Source organism: Macrobrachium rosenbergii, chromosome 35 (genome assembly GCF_040412425.1).
Source record: "Macrobrachium rosenbergii isolate ZJJX-2024 chromosome 35, ASM4041242v1, whole genome shotgun sequence".
Lineage (NCBI taxonomy): Eukaryota > Metazoa > Arthropoda > Malacostraca > Decapoda > Palaemonidae > Macrobrachium > Macrobrachium rosenbergii.
In genome coordinates, this window is record NC_089775.1 from 2,772,253 (window position 1) to 2,785,415 (window position 13,163).

At 38.3% G+C, this 13,163-nt stretch overlaps 1 protein-coding gene across 1 annotated transcript in view; it reads left to right on the forward strand.

The window, feature by feature from the left end:
* Positions 1 to 13,163, forward strand: part of LOC136856333 (uncharacterized) — a 39,280-nt gene that overhangs the window by 19,573 nt on the left and 6,544 nt on the right. Inside the window, exon 3 of the mRNA XM_067134089.1 lies at positions 7,763 to 7,891. Coding sequence (XP_066990190.1) covers positions 7,763 to 7,891 — 129 coding nt within the window. The remainder of the gene's footprint in view (positions 1 to 7,762; positions 7,892 to 13,163) is intronic.

Sequence of the window (13,163 nt, forward strand, 5' to 3'; positions counted from 1 at the left end):
TATGTATGTGTATGTGTTTATGACAAAGCAAATCAACAAAGAAATATCTTAGCAATAGCTGAAATAGCAAAGTTGACAACACAACTTTAATCATTGCACCAACTCTCAGAGAGAATTTTGAACGCGGTCCTACCTCAAAAAAAAAATATATTCTACTCAAACACATACATATTCATTTACTTTTTCATGCCGGGAATTTTGACGCTGCTGTAAAGTTTGTAATTGGCATTTAAGCCCCATTCAGCTGCAGGGTACATCCGAGTTTTTCCCCGGCCGGACGTAATGGCATTCTAAAAGCTCTCTCACGGAACATTAACAGATCCAGGTTGCTTTAAAGAGTTATGCAAATGCTAGATTTCCCAAGAGAAAACTTTCGGCTCAAACCCAACCGGCCTGCAAGGTTTTGAAGTCAAACCAAACGCGATAGTCTTGCAAAGATCGCTCAGAGGACTGATTCATAATTCCTTGTTTTCGTGTTTCGTATGCCCGCGTAGCGCAGAGGTACACGGGTATTGGCGATGCGGGTAATGCGAACGGGTGGTCTGGCATTTTATGGAAAGGTTAAAAAGGATGGTAAGAAGACATAAAGGTATTTTTGGAAAGCTTAAAGGAATCCAGGAAGACGTGAACTGAAAATTTCCTTCGCAACGAGATGCTGTGTGGGATTCAGAAAGCCCAGTACCACATCAAAGAGAAATGATTTTTCTAAATGCATAAAACAAATCTTTGTCAGGCTTTTTGTTTTTACTTTGAGCTCTCCGACCATAAACTTGCAAATTTGCTCATTGTTCATTTGCATTTGTTGCTCTGCAAGAGACGAAGGATTTTATTTGTTTTTGAAGCCTGAAAAATAACAGAGTAAACGATGGCCTTTGTGATAACGGGAAATACAGATTACTCCATTTTTTTCCAGTGATGGTTTTGAAGTTACGCCTCTTTTTTGAGTTTAGAATGATGTTAATAATTATTGATAATAGAATTATATTAATAGTTATTATATTTTACTTCCAGGGTTGGCTCTATATAAAATCAGAACTAGTTACTGCAACATTTACACTTTTGACTGTTAAATCAAGAAAAAGACCATTATTATTATTATTATTATTATTATTATTATTATTAAACTTTAAATGTGACTGCGTATCAAGAGCCCATTAAGTCACTGTCTCCCATGTATCAACCCTAATCTGCTTGGGTTCGAATCTTGCCCCAGGAAGTGCGCTGCTTACGTAATTCTGTTTGGGTGTAGGTGGGACGTACCAAATAGTCAGTTACTGTGGGACTTGAATGAAGGTATTACTTGAAAGAATAAAGATGTTATGTATGTAGAGAGAGAGAGAGAGAGAGAGAGAGAGAGAGAGAGAGAGAGAGAGAGAGAGAGAGAGAGAGAGAGAGAGAGATCCATTTACCTGTATTTCTCTGAGTCTTTCGTCCTTTTTTGAAAAATATTATTGGCATTTTTTTCTTTTGTATCTGCTCTGAATTCCTGAGAATTGGTAAGTTAACAACTGTAGAATTGATGTACTGCAGTGATTTATCATTCAGATTAAAGTAACTTAAATTGCCTTTGTGTTTTTGTTTAACCCTCTGAAGTGTCTGTCTTGATAACCCCACTCATTTGACTTCAGTCTTTTAGATTAGCCTTCCTCTCTGATGACTCTCCAAGGGCTATTTCTCCTTCTGGTAAAGCAATTTGATGGACTTCTGTGCTTTCGTGAAACTTTCTCTGGTCATTCCACAATGGCTGTGGTCTGCAACGCCACCTGACTTCTCCTGCATTCTCTGTCCTTCTAAACCACTTATTATTTCAGATTTTATGCTCACAAGTACTTCAAGATGAGGTATAGTCCATGAACTTGTTAAAATCCTGTCAAATCTGTTCTTCATTGTATCACGAATTGTTCTGTAGAACTTACCTCAGAGTTTAGCTTCAAAGATCTGCAACAAGTCTTGAGGGTCAAGGTCTTGTTAACTCTGCTCCCAGTGGGAGTGAATGCCCAAGGCATTAGGAAGCAATAGAACAGCCTCGTTGAAGAAGGGAGATTATGGGAAACAAGGAAAACAAAAATGGAGAGAATTCCAAAGTGTGCTATGTAAGCATTTTGTGGTATCTGTCTTCTCTAAAGGGAAGTGACCCCAGGGTACTGCCTTGTGAGTCTAAGCAAAGATGAGGTCACTAGTGTCATACCCCTACCGTGTGGGTGCTCATTGGTAAAGGCGTTTGCCATTTATCAGTGGTCATCAGTGTAAGTACTATCAGTCTAAATTTGCTCAGGTTTGTTGATCAGAAGGTCAGTGGCTTAGTGACTACAGACAACCCCCTACTTAGAAACAGCTTTTGAACTGTTCGCAAGTTGGTTACTGTACTCTTAACGCCTATTTAAGTACAGTACAATGTATAATCAATACAAAACTGTACGTTTTTTCATCCTAAAGCACAATACACTGTCCATACAGTACTACATGTACAGAAGAGGTTCACAAAACAAAACTTGAACTTTTCTCTGAATGTTCATAAGTCGAATGTTCCTAAGTAGGGCGTTGTCTGTAAAGCTGGGAGAACGCAAAGCTCTGCCTTGTGTCTACGTGTTGAGAACAGATCTCCAGAACGGATGAACGGAATTTCGTGAGATCGTCGGTTTGAAGTGACCCAGTCCAGGTGGTGGTGCTGTTGTGAAGACTTGGTGATTTTTCCCAGAGAAGCTGAGGTCTGACCTGAGTTTTCGTAGCCTGTCAGAGGTATGCTTTTGTGCTGTGTGTTCCTGTCAGTATTCTGAGTAATAGCAGTATCTTTAGTAGTAGTATTAACAGAACTAGTATCAGTAATGACAGTTGGAATAATGATAGTACTCAAATCTTACTAGAATATATTTAAAAGGAAATATATCTTCATAACTTTATGTACCGTGTGTTCCTATCATTATTATAATTAATAGCAGTAGTTTTAGTAGTAGTATTAGCAATACTAGTATCAGTAATGACAGTAGGAATAACATTCTGACAAAAAATGTCACTAGAATGTATTTAAAGGAAAAATATATATTCATAACTTTGTGTACTGTTCATTCCTGTGATGAGTATAAGTAATAGCAGTAGTATTAGCAGTACAAGCATCAGTAATGACAGTAGGAATAAAATTCTTTCTAAAAATCTCACTAGTAAGAACAACATTTCGACCAAAAATCTCTCTGGAATATATGAACATCCTCAAAGAAGAAATATATCTCCACATCTCCACCCCCCTTGAAGTATTGTTCCCAGACCATCCACGTGTCCAATACTTTTGATGGAAGCATTGAAAAAAAAAAATCCCTTTTTCAGTTTCACTATCAACTCCCTAAAGGAATATGGAAGACGGAATATAAGACATTTTGAGTCTCAAAGTTTCTCCCTCCCTATGGATCGTGTATCCAAGTCTCAAGTCTCTGCTGTCGACTTCAATGAGATTTCTCCGGATTTAACAGTTGGAAGAATTATGTATTCATACCTGTGCTGTAACGTGTTTTATGTGTCTGGGGAAACTGGCTAGTTTTTCCACGGGTTTTTTTTTATTCAGAGGCGAGAATTTATGGAATGTGTTGGGAGGGTTAGAGAAAGGTGTGTTGGTCAAGATGAGAGAGAGAGAGAGAGAGAGAGAGAGAGAGAGAGAGAGAGAGAGAGAGAGAGAGAGAGAGATTTATATGATTCCTATTACTTTATCTTTGGAACGTTTTAATAATAGTAAAAGTAAAGAGAGAGAGAGAGAGAGAGAGAGAGAGAGAGAGAGAGAGAGAGAGATTATAGTGTCTGTATAATTCCTGTAATCAGCTTCATATTTAGAACGTTCTACGAATAATAATAATAATAATAATAATAATAATAATAATAATAATAATAATAATAATAATAATAATAATAATAAAATAAGTAATAAAAACAAACTAATAAACAATAAATCATCTCCAAACAAGCCAACAGGAATCGCATCTCCTCAGGTGACACGGTTGTTTACAGCCTCCTCTTCTCAAACCAGCATAGGCGCCTGCACCGGAGTCAGCTGTTTGCAACCCACCTGGGCGGGAGAGGCAGAGGTAGCGGCAGTATCAGGGTGACTTGTGGTATACCTTAAAATTTTTTTTTGATATAAGTAGAACAAATAAGTCTGTTGATAAAGCTATCTTCTGTTGTAAACGACTTATTACCTTCCATCGAGTTCCCATGTTGATGACGGCCCCCTCGAAATCCATTGACATTATGGTTCTTGTAAAGCTCCCCCAGTTGATTCTGTGGTCCCATTCCCAGCTATGTCTGCAAAGCATCTGTTCCCTTCATCATTTTTGTAAAGAATGCTTATTGTTTACTCCTTTTAAGTCCTCATAACCAAGACTGTCATTTCCCATCTCTCCTGAATTTATTTTATCATTTGTAAATACATTACCAAATGTGGATTTTGTATTTTATAAACATATTCACGGGATTGTGAATTTGCAATAATACACACAAATCATCCTCTCCACCATCAATACAGGAATGCCTCCCCACCCCACCTTCTCCTTTGTACTAAAACCCCAAATCCTATGTTCCCTATCTACAATCTCTGTCATCTCTCTCCCATCATCAGAGGCTCTTCCTATCTCAAACAATCTGGGCCTCTTCTCAACCTGGTCTTCTGCCAGTCTCTCTCTCTCTCTCTCTCTCTCTCTCTCTCTCATTTTTTTTTTAGTCGTTTTTCCTTTATGCTTCTTCTCTTTTATTCCTGTCAAAGTACATATAATATATATATACATATATATATATATATGTTATTACATTAGTCAGAAGGGTATAGTTGGTCACAGTCCAAGTTAGAGAAGTGTACGGGGGTGGCAACTTCATCCCAAAACATTTGAGTGGAATTGGAAGGACAAATAATTCTTTTAAGGGAGAAGGGAGATAAGGTTCAATTACACACACACACACACATATATATATATATATATATATATATATATATATATATATATATATATATATATATATATATAATTATACATATTCCTTTCAGGTATATATATATCAGCTAACTCAGCCTGAAGACAATTATGCACCACTGGCTTCAGATCCATCGTACGATCATTGCCCAGTGACACGAGTCGAATGCTGCGACAGTCAAAGGACGAAAGCTCTTTTTAAACACCTTTGTTAAAATCGAGATGAAGAGGATTGCGTTCACTTCTAATCACATGTAGAAAATGAAGCGACGTATTATTTATTGCCGTCGTGATTAAAACCTGCCTCCAGGCCTTCGGGTCAACAAACATTCCTTTTTGATGTACATGAGAGACTGAGTTTGTATGACGGTTAATGTCGCGTGTTTGTCCGTGAACTGTGCACTGTGAAGTGAACTGTGAAGTGCTGAAGTGATGTTGTTGAATGTAGGAAAACGATGCGGAAATACGTTTAAAAGGCGTGTAAATTAGAGAATGCTTGTAGAAGCAACTTCTAAGAATGTGAAGAGGTGGTATTAACAGTGAGGTGGCTGAGGCATGGTAGTAATAATGATCAGCTAGCTGACCCAGTTGTGTAAGGTATCCCTTGTTAAGGGAAAGATTCCAGATTCCAGTGGACTGTAAAAGTAACTTTTAAGAATGGTATTTGAGCAGTTAAGAAGTGGTATTAACAGTGAGATTTCAGTAGTTATTAGATCATAACACTACTCAGAATTTCTGAGACAGTGTTACAGTGCAGACTAGCAGGACACGCAGGAATGAGCAGTGTCGGTTAAGATAGGAAGAACATAATTAGATGAATTTACAGTTATACATGTGTGTGTGTGTGTATGTATGTATGTGTCAAGACAAAAGTAGGGGAGAGAAGAGAAAGACAAAGCGAAAGAGGGGCAAACAGGAATGTCCAGCAAAAGTAAACAAACACATTTTTGGCGGGTCGGAAAGGACAGACCCATTTGCAATTCAATTACACACATGAGTGAGAGATGAAAAAAGCCTGTAACCATTTGGCTTTTTCGCGTCTCGTTTGAGTTGCATTAACGTACATCTCTCTCTCTCTCTCTCTCTCTCTCTCTCTCTCTCTCTCTCTCTCTCTCTCTCTCTCTCTCTCTCTCCCCAGCCACTGGACACACCTTTCATGAAGGTATTTGTAGTTGCCGGATCATTATTCGGTCCCCGAGCGGAAGTTTAATTTTATTCATGACTTTTGTGGAGTTAGGATGCTACAAAGGACGTCGAGGTTGGCTGTACTTTTGTATGGAAATATAAAATTCTGAGGGTGTATTAGCACGGGTCGGTAGTCTCTCTCTCTCTCTCTCTCTCTCTCTCACAAAAACCGAACAAAAGCCCTTGTCACACATGGTTCTCTATTATAGTCGAAAATTGTGTCCCAACATGTTTTTGTAACATGGCCTGTGACAATATGAACAGGTTCTTGACCTGACATATGAACAGGTTTCTGACCTGGCATATGAACAGGTTTCTGACCTGAACAGGTTTCTGACCTGACTGACATATGAACAGGTTTCTGACCTGGCATATGAACAGGTTTCTGACCTGACATATGAACAGGTTTCTGACCTGGCATATGAACAGGTTTCTGACCTGACATATGAACAGGTTTCTGACCTGACATATGAACAGGTTTCTGACCTGACATATGAACAGGTTTTTGACCTGACATATACAGTCACTGTCATATTTTGAAAAATTGCAGCGCGTTAGCGCCTACGAATATTGTTACACAAAAGTCTTCTTGGACAGTATATTATATTTCTCCACTGTTCTTTCTCCCAAAACTTCTAAATTATATAGTTTATCAATGACTTATTATCCACCAGTATCTTCTCTTAAACCAAATCCATTTTTTTCATCTGCATTAACCCTTTAACACATACTTTTTTATAGTTATGTTTTTTAACCTAACCTAACCTAGCCTAAGCTAACCTACCCAACAGAACAAATCTCAAACTACTTCCTGTTTCCATTCTCTTATCAACCAAGTAGTAATTAGGAATAGCTTTACCCATTCCTCAGTATAACTGATACAAATTCACTATTTCTATTTTGTAATTATTCCTATGAAAAACAGTCTTTGGAAACCTAGTCTTTCTGAATGAATCAATATTTGGACTTGGTATTATAGTTTGGATAGAGTATTACAGCTCTCTGATCTTTGAGTGATTACATAGACTTAATCAGCATAATATTCTGATGTTTTGAGTAATTTTTTAGACTTTTAAAAGTTTCTGATCTTATAGGTATTTAATAGGATTAACCACCACCTTTTGATCTGTTAGTAACTGATTGAAAGGCTTAACCTGGTAGTTTTTTTAAAGGTTTAACCTAGAATTTGTTTGAAAGGTTTCACTCAGTAGCTTAACCAGTACAAGTTCTCATCCCTTGAGTGATATTTTAAACTTGACCAATAACCATTTTAACTTTCTGATCTCTGAGAGATTGTTTTGATGTAACTAGCCCAAAATACTCTTCTTGATCTCTGAGTCATATTTTTCATTTAACCAGTACAACTTTGTGATTTTGAATTAATCAGAGGTTTGACTTGACAGGTCAATTTTCTGCCTTGTGATTCATTGTTTTGACTCAACAACTTTCTGATCTCTTGGGTAGTCATTTAGATCTAGAAATTTAAACTTTGTACTCTTAGGGGTATTTGTTTTGAACTAACCAACACAGGCATTCTGCTCTATGAGTTCCTGTCGTGACTTAACATCTAAAACTTTCTGATTCCTGTCTCACCACAAGTTCTGACCACCACTCCTCTCCGTTTGCAGTGTCTGGCCTCCGCTGCATCAAGTGTACGAGCCTTCGTGACAGCGGGTGCGAAGATGGCGTCGGGTACGAGCAGCACTGCAACGAATCTCAGAACTTTTGCGTCAGCTACGTCGGTTACATAAAGAAAGGTGAGTGTTGAAGATGCAGGTGACTGTAAGTTTTGTATCGTCTGCGTTGGCTACGAAGACGGTAAACGTTGCCTGTTCAGGTAAAACGTGCATGTCAGCTACAGTGGTTGGATGCTTAAAGGGTTAATGGTTGAGAGTGTGGATAACAGTTTTGGTGTTATTATTATTATTATTATTATTATTATTATTATTATTATTATTATTATTCAGACAATGAACCCTTATTCATATGGAACATGCCCACCACATGGGGCCATTGACCTGAAATTCAAGAAGCCCCTAAAGAATATTACAGTGTTCTTCTGAAATAAGTAACAGAAGGTAAGAGGGAAATGCAGAAAGAGAAGATCAGTTACTGGAAAAACAGATAAATTAACAAATCAATAAATAAATAGAAATGTAAGAAAATTATTAAAATACAAGTTGAATTGTATTAGGGTAGTAACGCATTGCATCTTCGCTTGAACTTCCGTTAGTTACATCGTTACATAAAATATGTATGGTAAGTGTTTGAAATACATATTTCAGTACCAGATAAAACGTATATGTCAGTTACAGGAGTTGGATGCATAAAGGGTTAATGATTGAGAATGTGGATAACAATTTCACTGTCAGTCACATCATTACATAAAATAGTTACAGTAAGCATTGAGAATACGTATTTGAATACCTGTCACGTCAGCTATACAAAAAGGGGTCCGTGTTGAGTACATTTGTTACAGAAGAAGATGTTGGTTTGGTAAACAGGTGATGATAATGTCTGTACCACATTTACATAGACAAGGGAAGTATTGGAAATAGAGATAAGTAATTGAGTCAGTTACCTAAAACATCTGGTAAGTGTAGAAACTATTCTTTTATGTATCCCCTTCGGCTCCTACCTGCAACCGCTTTCATTCCATTTACCGTACCTCCTTTCATATTCTCTTTAACAAATGATTCATAGTGCAACTGCTTTGAGGTTTTCCTCCCGTCACGCCTTTCAAACTTTTACTGTCAGTTTCCTTTCCAGCGCTGAATGACCTCAAAGGCCCCGGTGCTTGGCATTTTGGCCTAAAATCTATCTTCCATTCCATTTGTAGATTAATAAAGAAATCGAGGTGGTAGAAAATAATATAAGAAAATTTTGTGATAATTTGTCATAGTTCCTTTATTTATTTTTCTTTCTTCCTCTCTGTCTTATTTTCACAAAGGAGAGAATCAAATTCAAACATCACACGACATTACATTACAAACTCTAGGAAATTTGATCAAGTGCGGAATAGCTAATACAGATTTGCATCTTGCATGGGTGATGGACGAGGCCTCATCAAAAATGGAAAAATAGTCCCTTTGATCTTTCAAATATCATAATGGAATGTTTGTGTCGATTTCCATCACAGCAGCCTGGGGGCGAAGTAATGTACATAAAAAAAAAAAAAAAAAATTGTAATGTTTATGTATGGTGAAACGCTTTGCAATACAGGAAGTTAGGATTTTTCCAAGTGATTTGCTCCAGATTAAGCCCTTTGATGTGTAAGTGTGTCTCTCTCTCTCTCTCTCTACAGAATAAGCGTTTTGCCAAATAAATAGGAGAGTGTTGTTGGAATAAACAGCTGATAAATTGGTTTTCCAGAGATTTTTTATTGTTGTTTTTATATTTTTGTGTCTTCGGGATGTACAAAGAATTCATGGCTGTTTCTGTAATGGCTTCTTCGTCTGAAGGTTTTTTGGTTTTCTGGGGAAGGAAGCTATTGTGTCGGCTTTGTCTGTCCGGCCGCACTTTTTATGTCAGCACTTTTTCTGTCCAAACTTTTTTCTCTCTGTGCTTTTTTCTGTCCGCCCTCAGATCTTAAAATCTACCGAGGCTAGAGGGCTGCAAATTGTTATGTTGATCATCCACCCTCCAATCATCAAACACACCAAATTGCAGCCCTCTAGCCTCATCAGTAGTTTTTATTTTATTTAAGGTTAAAGTCAGCCATAATCGTGCATCTGGCAACGACAAAGGCCAGGCCATCACTGGGCCATGGTTAAAGCTTCATGAGCCGCGGCTCATACAGCATTATGCCGAGACCACCGAAAGATGGATCTGTTTTCGGTAGCCTTGATTATACACTGTACAGAAAACACGAAGTTCATTTTTTACTTGTTAATTGCTGTCAGCAATGACTGCCCTATGCAGCAATTCAGTCCCTGAAACAAAAAATCACCTAAGAAAGATTATTTTCAATCTTACAGCCATTGGCTGCAAAGAAAATGTCCAAGAATCACAGCTAATATAACCCAGAACATCCAACACACTTCATTTGACCTTCCCAGCCTGAAGAAGGCAAAGCTGTAACTTACAAATTAGCTCCTGTCCTTGAGGGACCCTGACCTCTGAGTCTCACCCAGCCCTTGTGTGATTAGGCTTAACATATATACCAGATCTTTTATAGCTTTATGTTTTTATCTGTTTCTGTGGGTCCTGTCAGGACTAGCAAACCCACTCACAGCAGCAGGGTTCACTGTTCTTTACAAGAAGATTACTGGGTTCGTTATTCTCTACGTGGGAATAATCGGGTTCACTGTTCTAGACATGAACACTTCGGTACCAGACATTTATTCCACCAGGGGCTAGTACTAAACAAGGTAAAATAAGTCTAATCCTTCGGGCCAGCCCTAGGAGAGCTGTTAATCAGCTCAGTGGTCTGGTTAAAATAAGGTATACTTAACTAAACAAAGCGAAATACATTTGACCCCCCAGGTGCTAGTACTAAACACAGCGAAACAGTGTAGATGAATCACTGTTTCGCCATGTTTAGTACTAGCCCTATTGTGGAATTGGAGTTCGGACTGGAAAGGGATGGCCATTCTTGACATTGGGATCATTGGGTTTGCTGTTCTTGACAAGATGTCTGGTTCGCTGTTCTTGACGTGATCCATTTCTTTTGAAGTTGAAATCACCTTGTAGTTGGATGTATTAGTCTTTCTTAAATGAGCGATAAACAACACTAATAAAACATTTGAAAGTCTATTGGAGGAATTCATAAAATTCATCTGATACAACACCTACATTCCACTGGCTGGTCAAAGTATTTGTGATCAATGATTCATATACTGTTTGGGTAGATCTGTTCAAAGTAGGAAATAGGCCAATCCTGGATTAAGCAGCACTCAGGCTTGAAATTTAAAAGTGAAAAATCATTCTGTATATGATTAATATGGTGATTTTTCTCAGAAAAGTCCTGGAAAATAATAAAATGTTCCCTACATTTCGGATTATTAAAGATAATGTTTTCATATCAAAGCTTTCTTTATCTGATAATGAGCCCTGTTTAGATCGACGTACGTAGGAATCGCTTAGTTTAGTTTCCGTCAGAACATGATTCATTTGAGTTATACCTGGTCCGCTGGTATAGTGGTGAGTGTCGTGGCATGCCGCTCAGGTTTCGCGGGGGGTTCGCGTCTCCCCAGTTCGATGAAAAATCACTGACTCTGTATCATGACCGGTTACTGCTGCAGTGTAGGGTCTGTTGCAGTGGGAGGTTGAAACCAACATTCTTTGGAAGCTTGAATCTCAAACCAGTGACCCCTTTGATGGGTTTGTTCCATGTGAATAGGTTTCATCTACTGAAAAATAATAATATTAATAATAATAATAATAATAATAATAATAATAATAATAGAGACATCTACAACTGAATATCATTTGAATATTATCACTGATTCTCAGAATCATCCAACCGTAGAACGTGTCTTTAGTTCAGGAAGTTAGGAGTTGCAAAGTTGGATCAAACTGTCATCATCTGTGGATTATATTTTGGTGAGTAGGGCGTTGACGAAGTTACAATAATTCTCCAGCCATCTGTTTCTACTTAGCCGTCGTGTCCTGTGCACCTTCTTCGGGTAGACACTTAGTTCTTGCTTGTTGTATTTGTCTATCTCCACTGCTGAAGAAGGACGCATTTTGATAAAATAAATATTACTCGTGGCATCACAGTGCAGAGTAACATTCTAACTTGAGAATGTATGAATAGGTTTAGATGAAACAATGTAAAACATTCATTGGATGGACCTCCCAGGCATTCTAACAAAAATATCTCGAGAACCGAAGGACGGATATTGATGACGGATAGATAGGCGGATGTGAAAGCACAACCACTTCCTACTGCTGCTGACTGGAGTAGATAATCTTGTAGTACGAAGCTTTGTTCTAGAAATGCTTTCGCAACATTGTCTGTCTTCTAGCTCTGTTCCTGCTTGCAGGTCAGATTTTCAAGACGAAGGTTATGCGTCCACGTCACCCTCTAGTCTGAGTAGTAATGTGTTTTGTTAGAGTCGATAATACTCTAGTTTATTAGTGTCTGTCGGGCTGCTGTTTGAATTCTTTTAAAACAAATTCAACCAAAATCTGGACTCGGATACCAGGGACTTTTTGCAGAGGCAAGGAAAAGGCATCTGACCTTTCTTAAGTACATACAGGGGAAGACTGTCGAAATACTGTGGAAGTGTCGTGCAAGGTTCGCAAAGCGAACCTCACGGCAAAAAGGAAAGGATTCCCTGTGGAACCTCACCGCGTTGGGGAGACGCTTGGTCCTTTTAGGACAGAAAAAGAGCGCATGGCACTGCCGGGAGACCTGGAACACGGAAAGTTCCGTGGAACAGAGAGGCGGCCATCTTGGCTGTTTTCGTTCCACCCTCCGGAAACCGTACGTAGTTTTTCTCCGTGTGGTGGATTTGGTTCATTTTTGGGGGATCACTGTATATATATACACAGTATAAATATAATATAATATATACATATGTAAATTCATATTCATATAAACATACATATTCATTTGCAACAGAAAAGAATCATCATTTCTCGCAACCGGTTCCAGAGTCTTGTAATATAATTTGTCACCATCATCAGACAGTCTGTAAAAGGGAAATCACATATTAATTCATATAAAAATCAACTAACAACATATTCTATAAGATTAAAGGACCCGCGCTATACACTAGATTGAATTACCACCCAGATCTTGAGAGCCAAAGATGACGCAAAAATACAGAGCTGAAGTGGCTGTCGAAAATAAGAACTGAAGCAAAAGGGGCATTGAATAATTCTCAGAGAGAGAGAAAGAGAGATACTGTATATGGGACAAGGTAGCTGAAAGACTCCATTCTAGCTCAGAAAAAACAGCTTCGATTGATCAGTTTCCCATTGCGCCATTGCGGCATCCCATCTCTGTCGAAAGAAGAAGAACCTTCCTTCTCTTCAGAATCCCATTAGCAAATGTAATGGGCGGCACTGAGCCATTTCTCT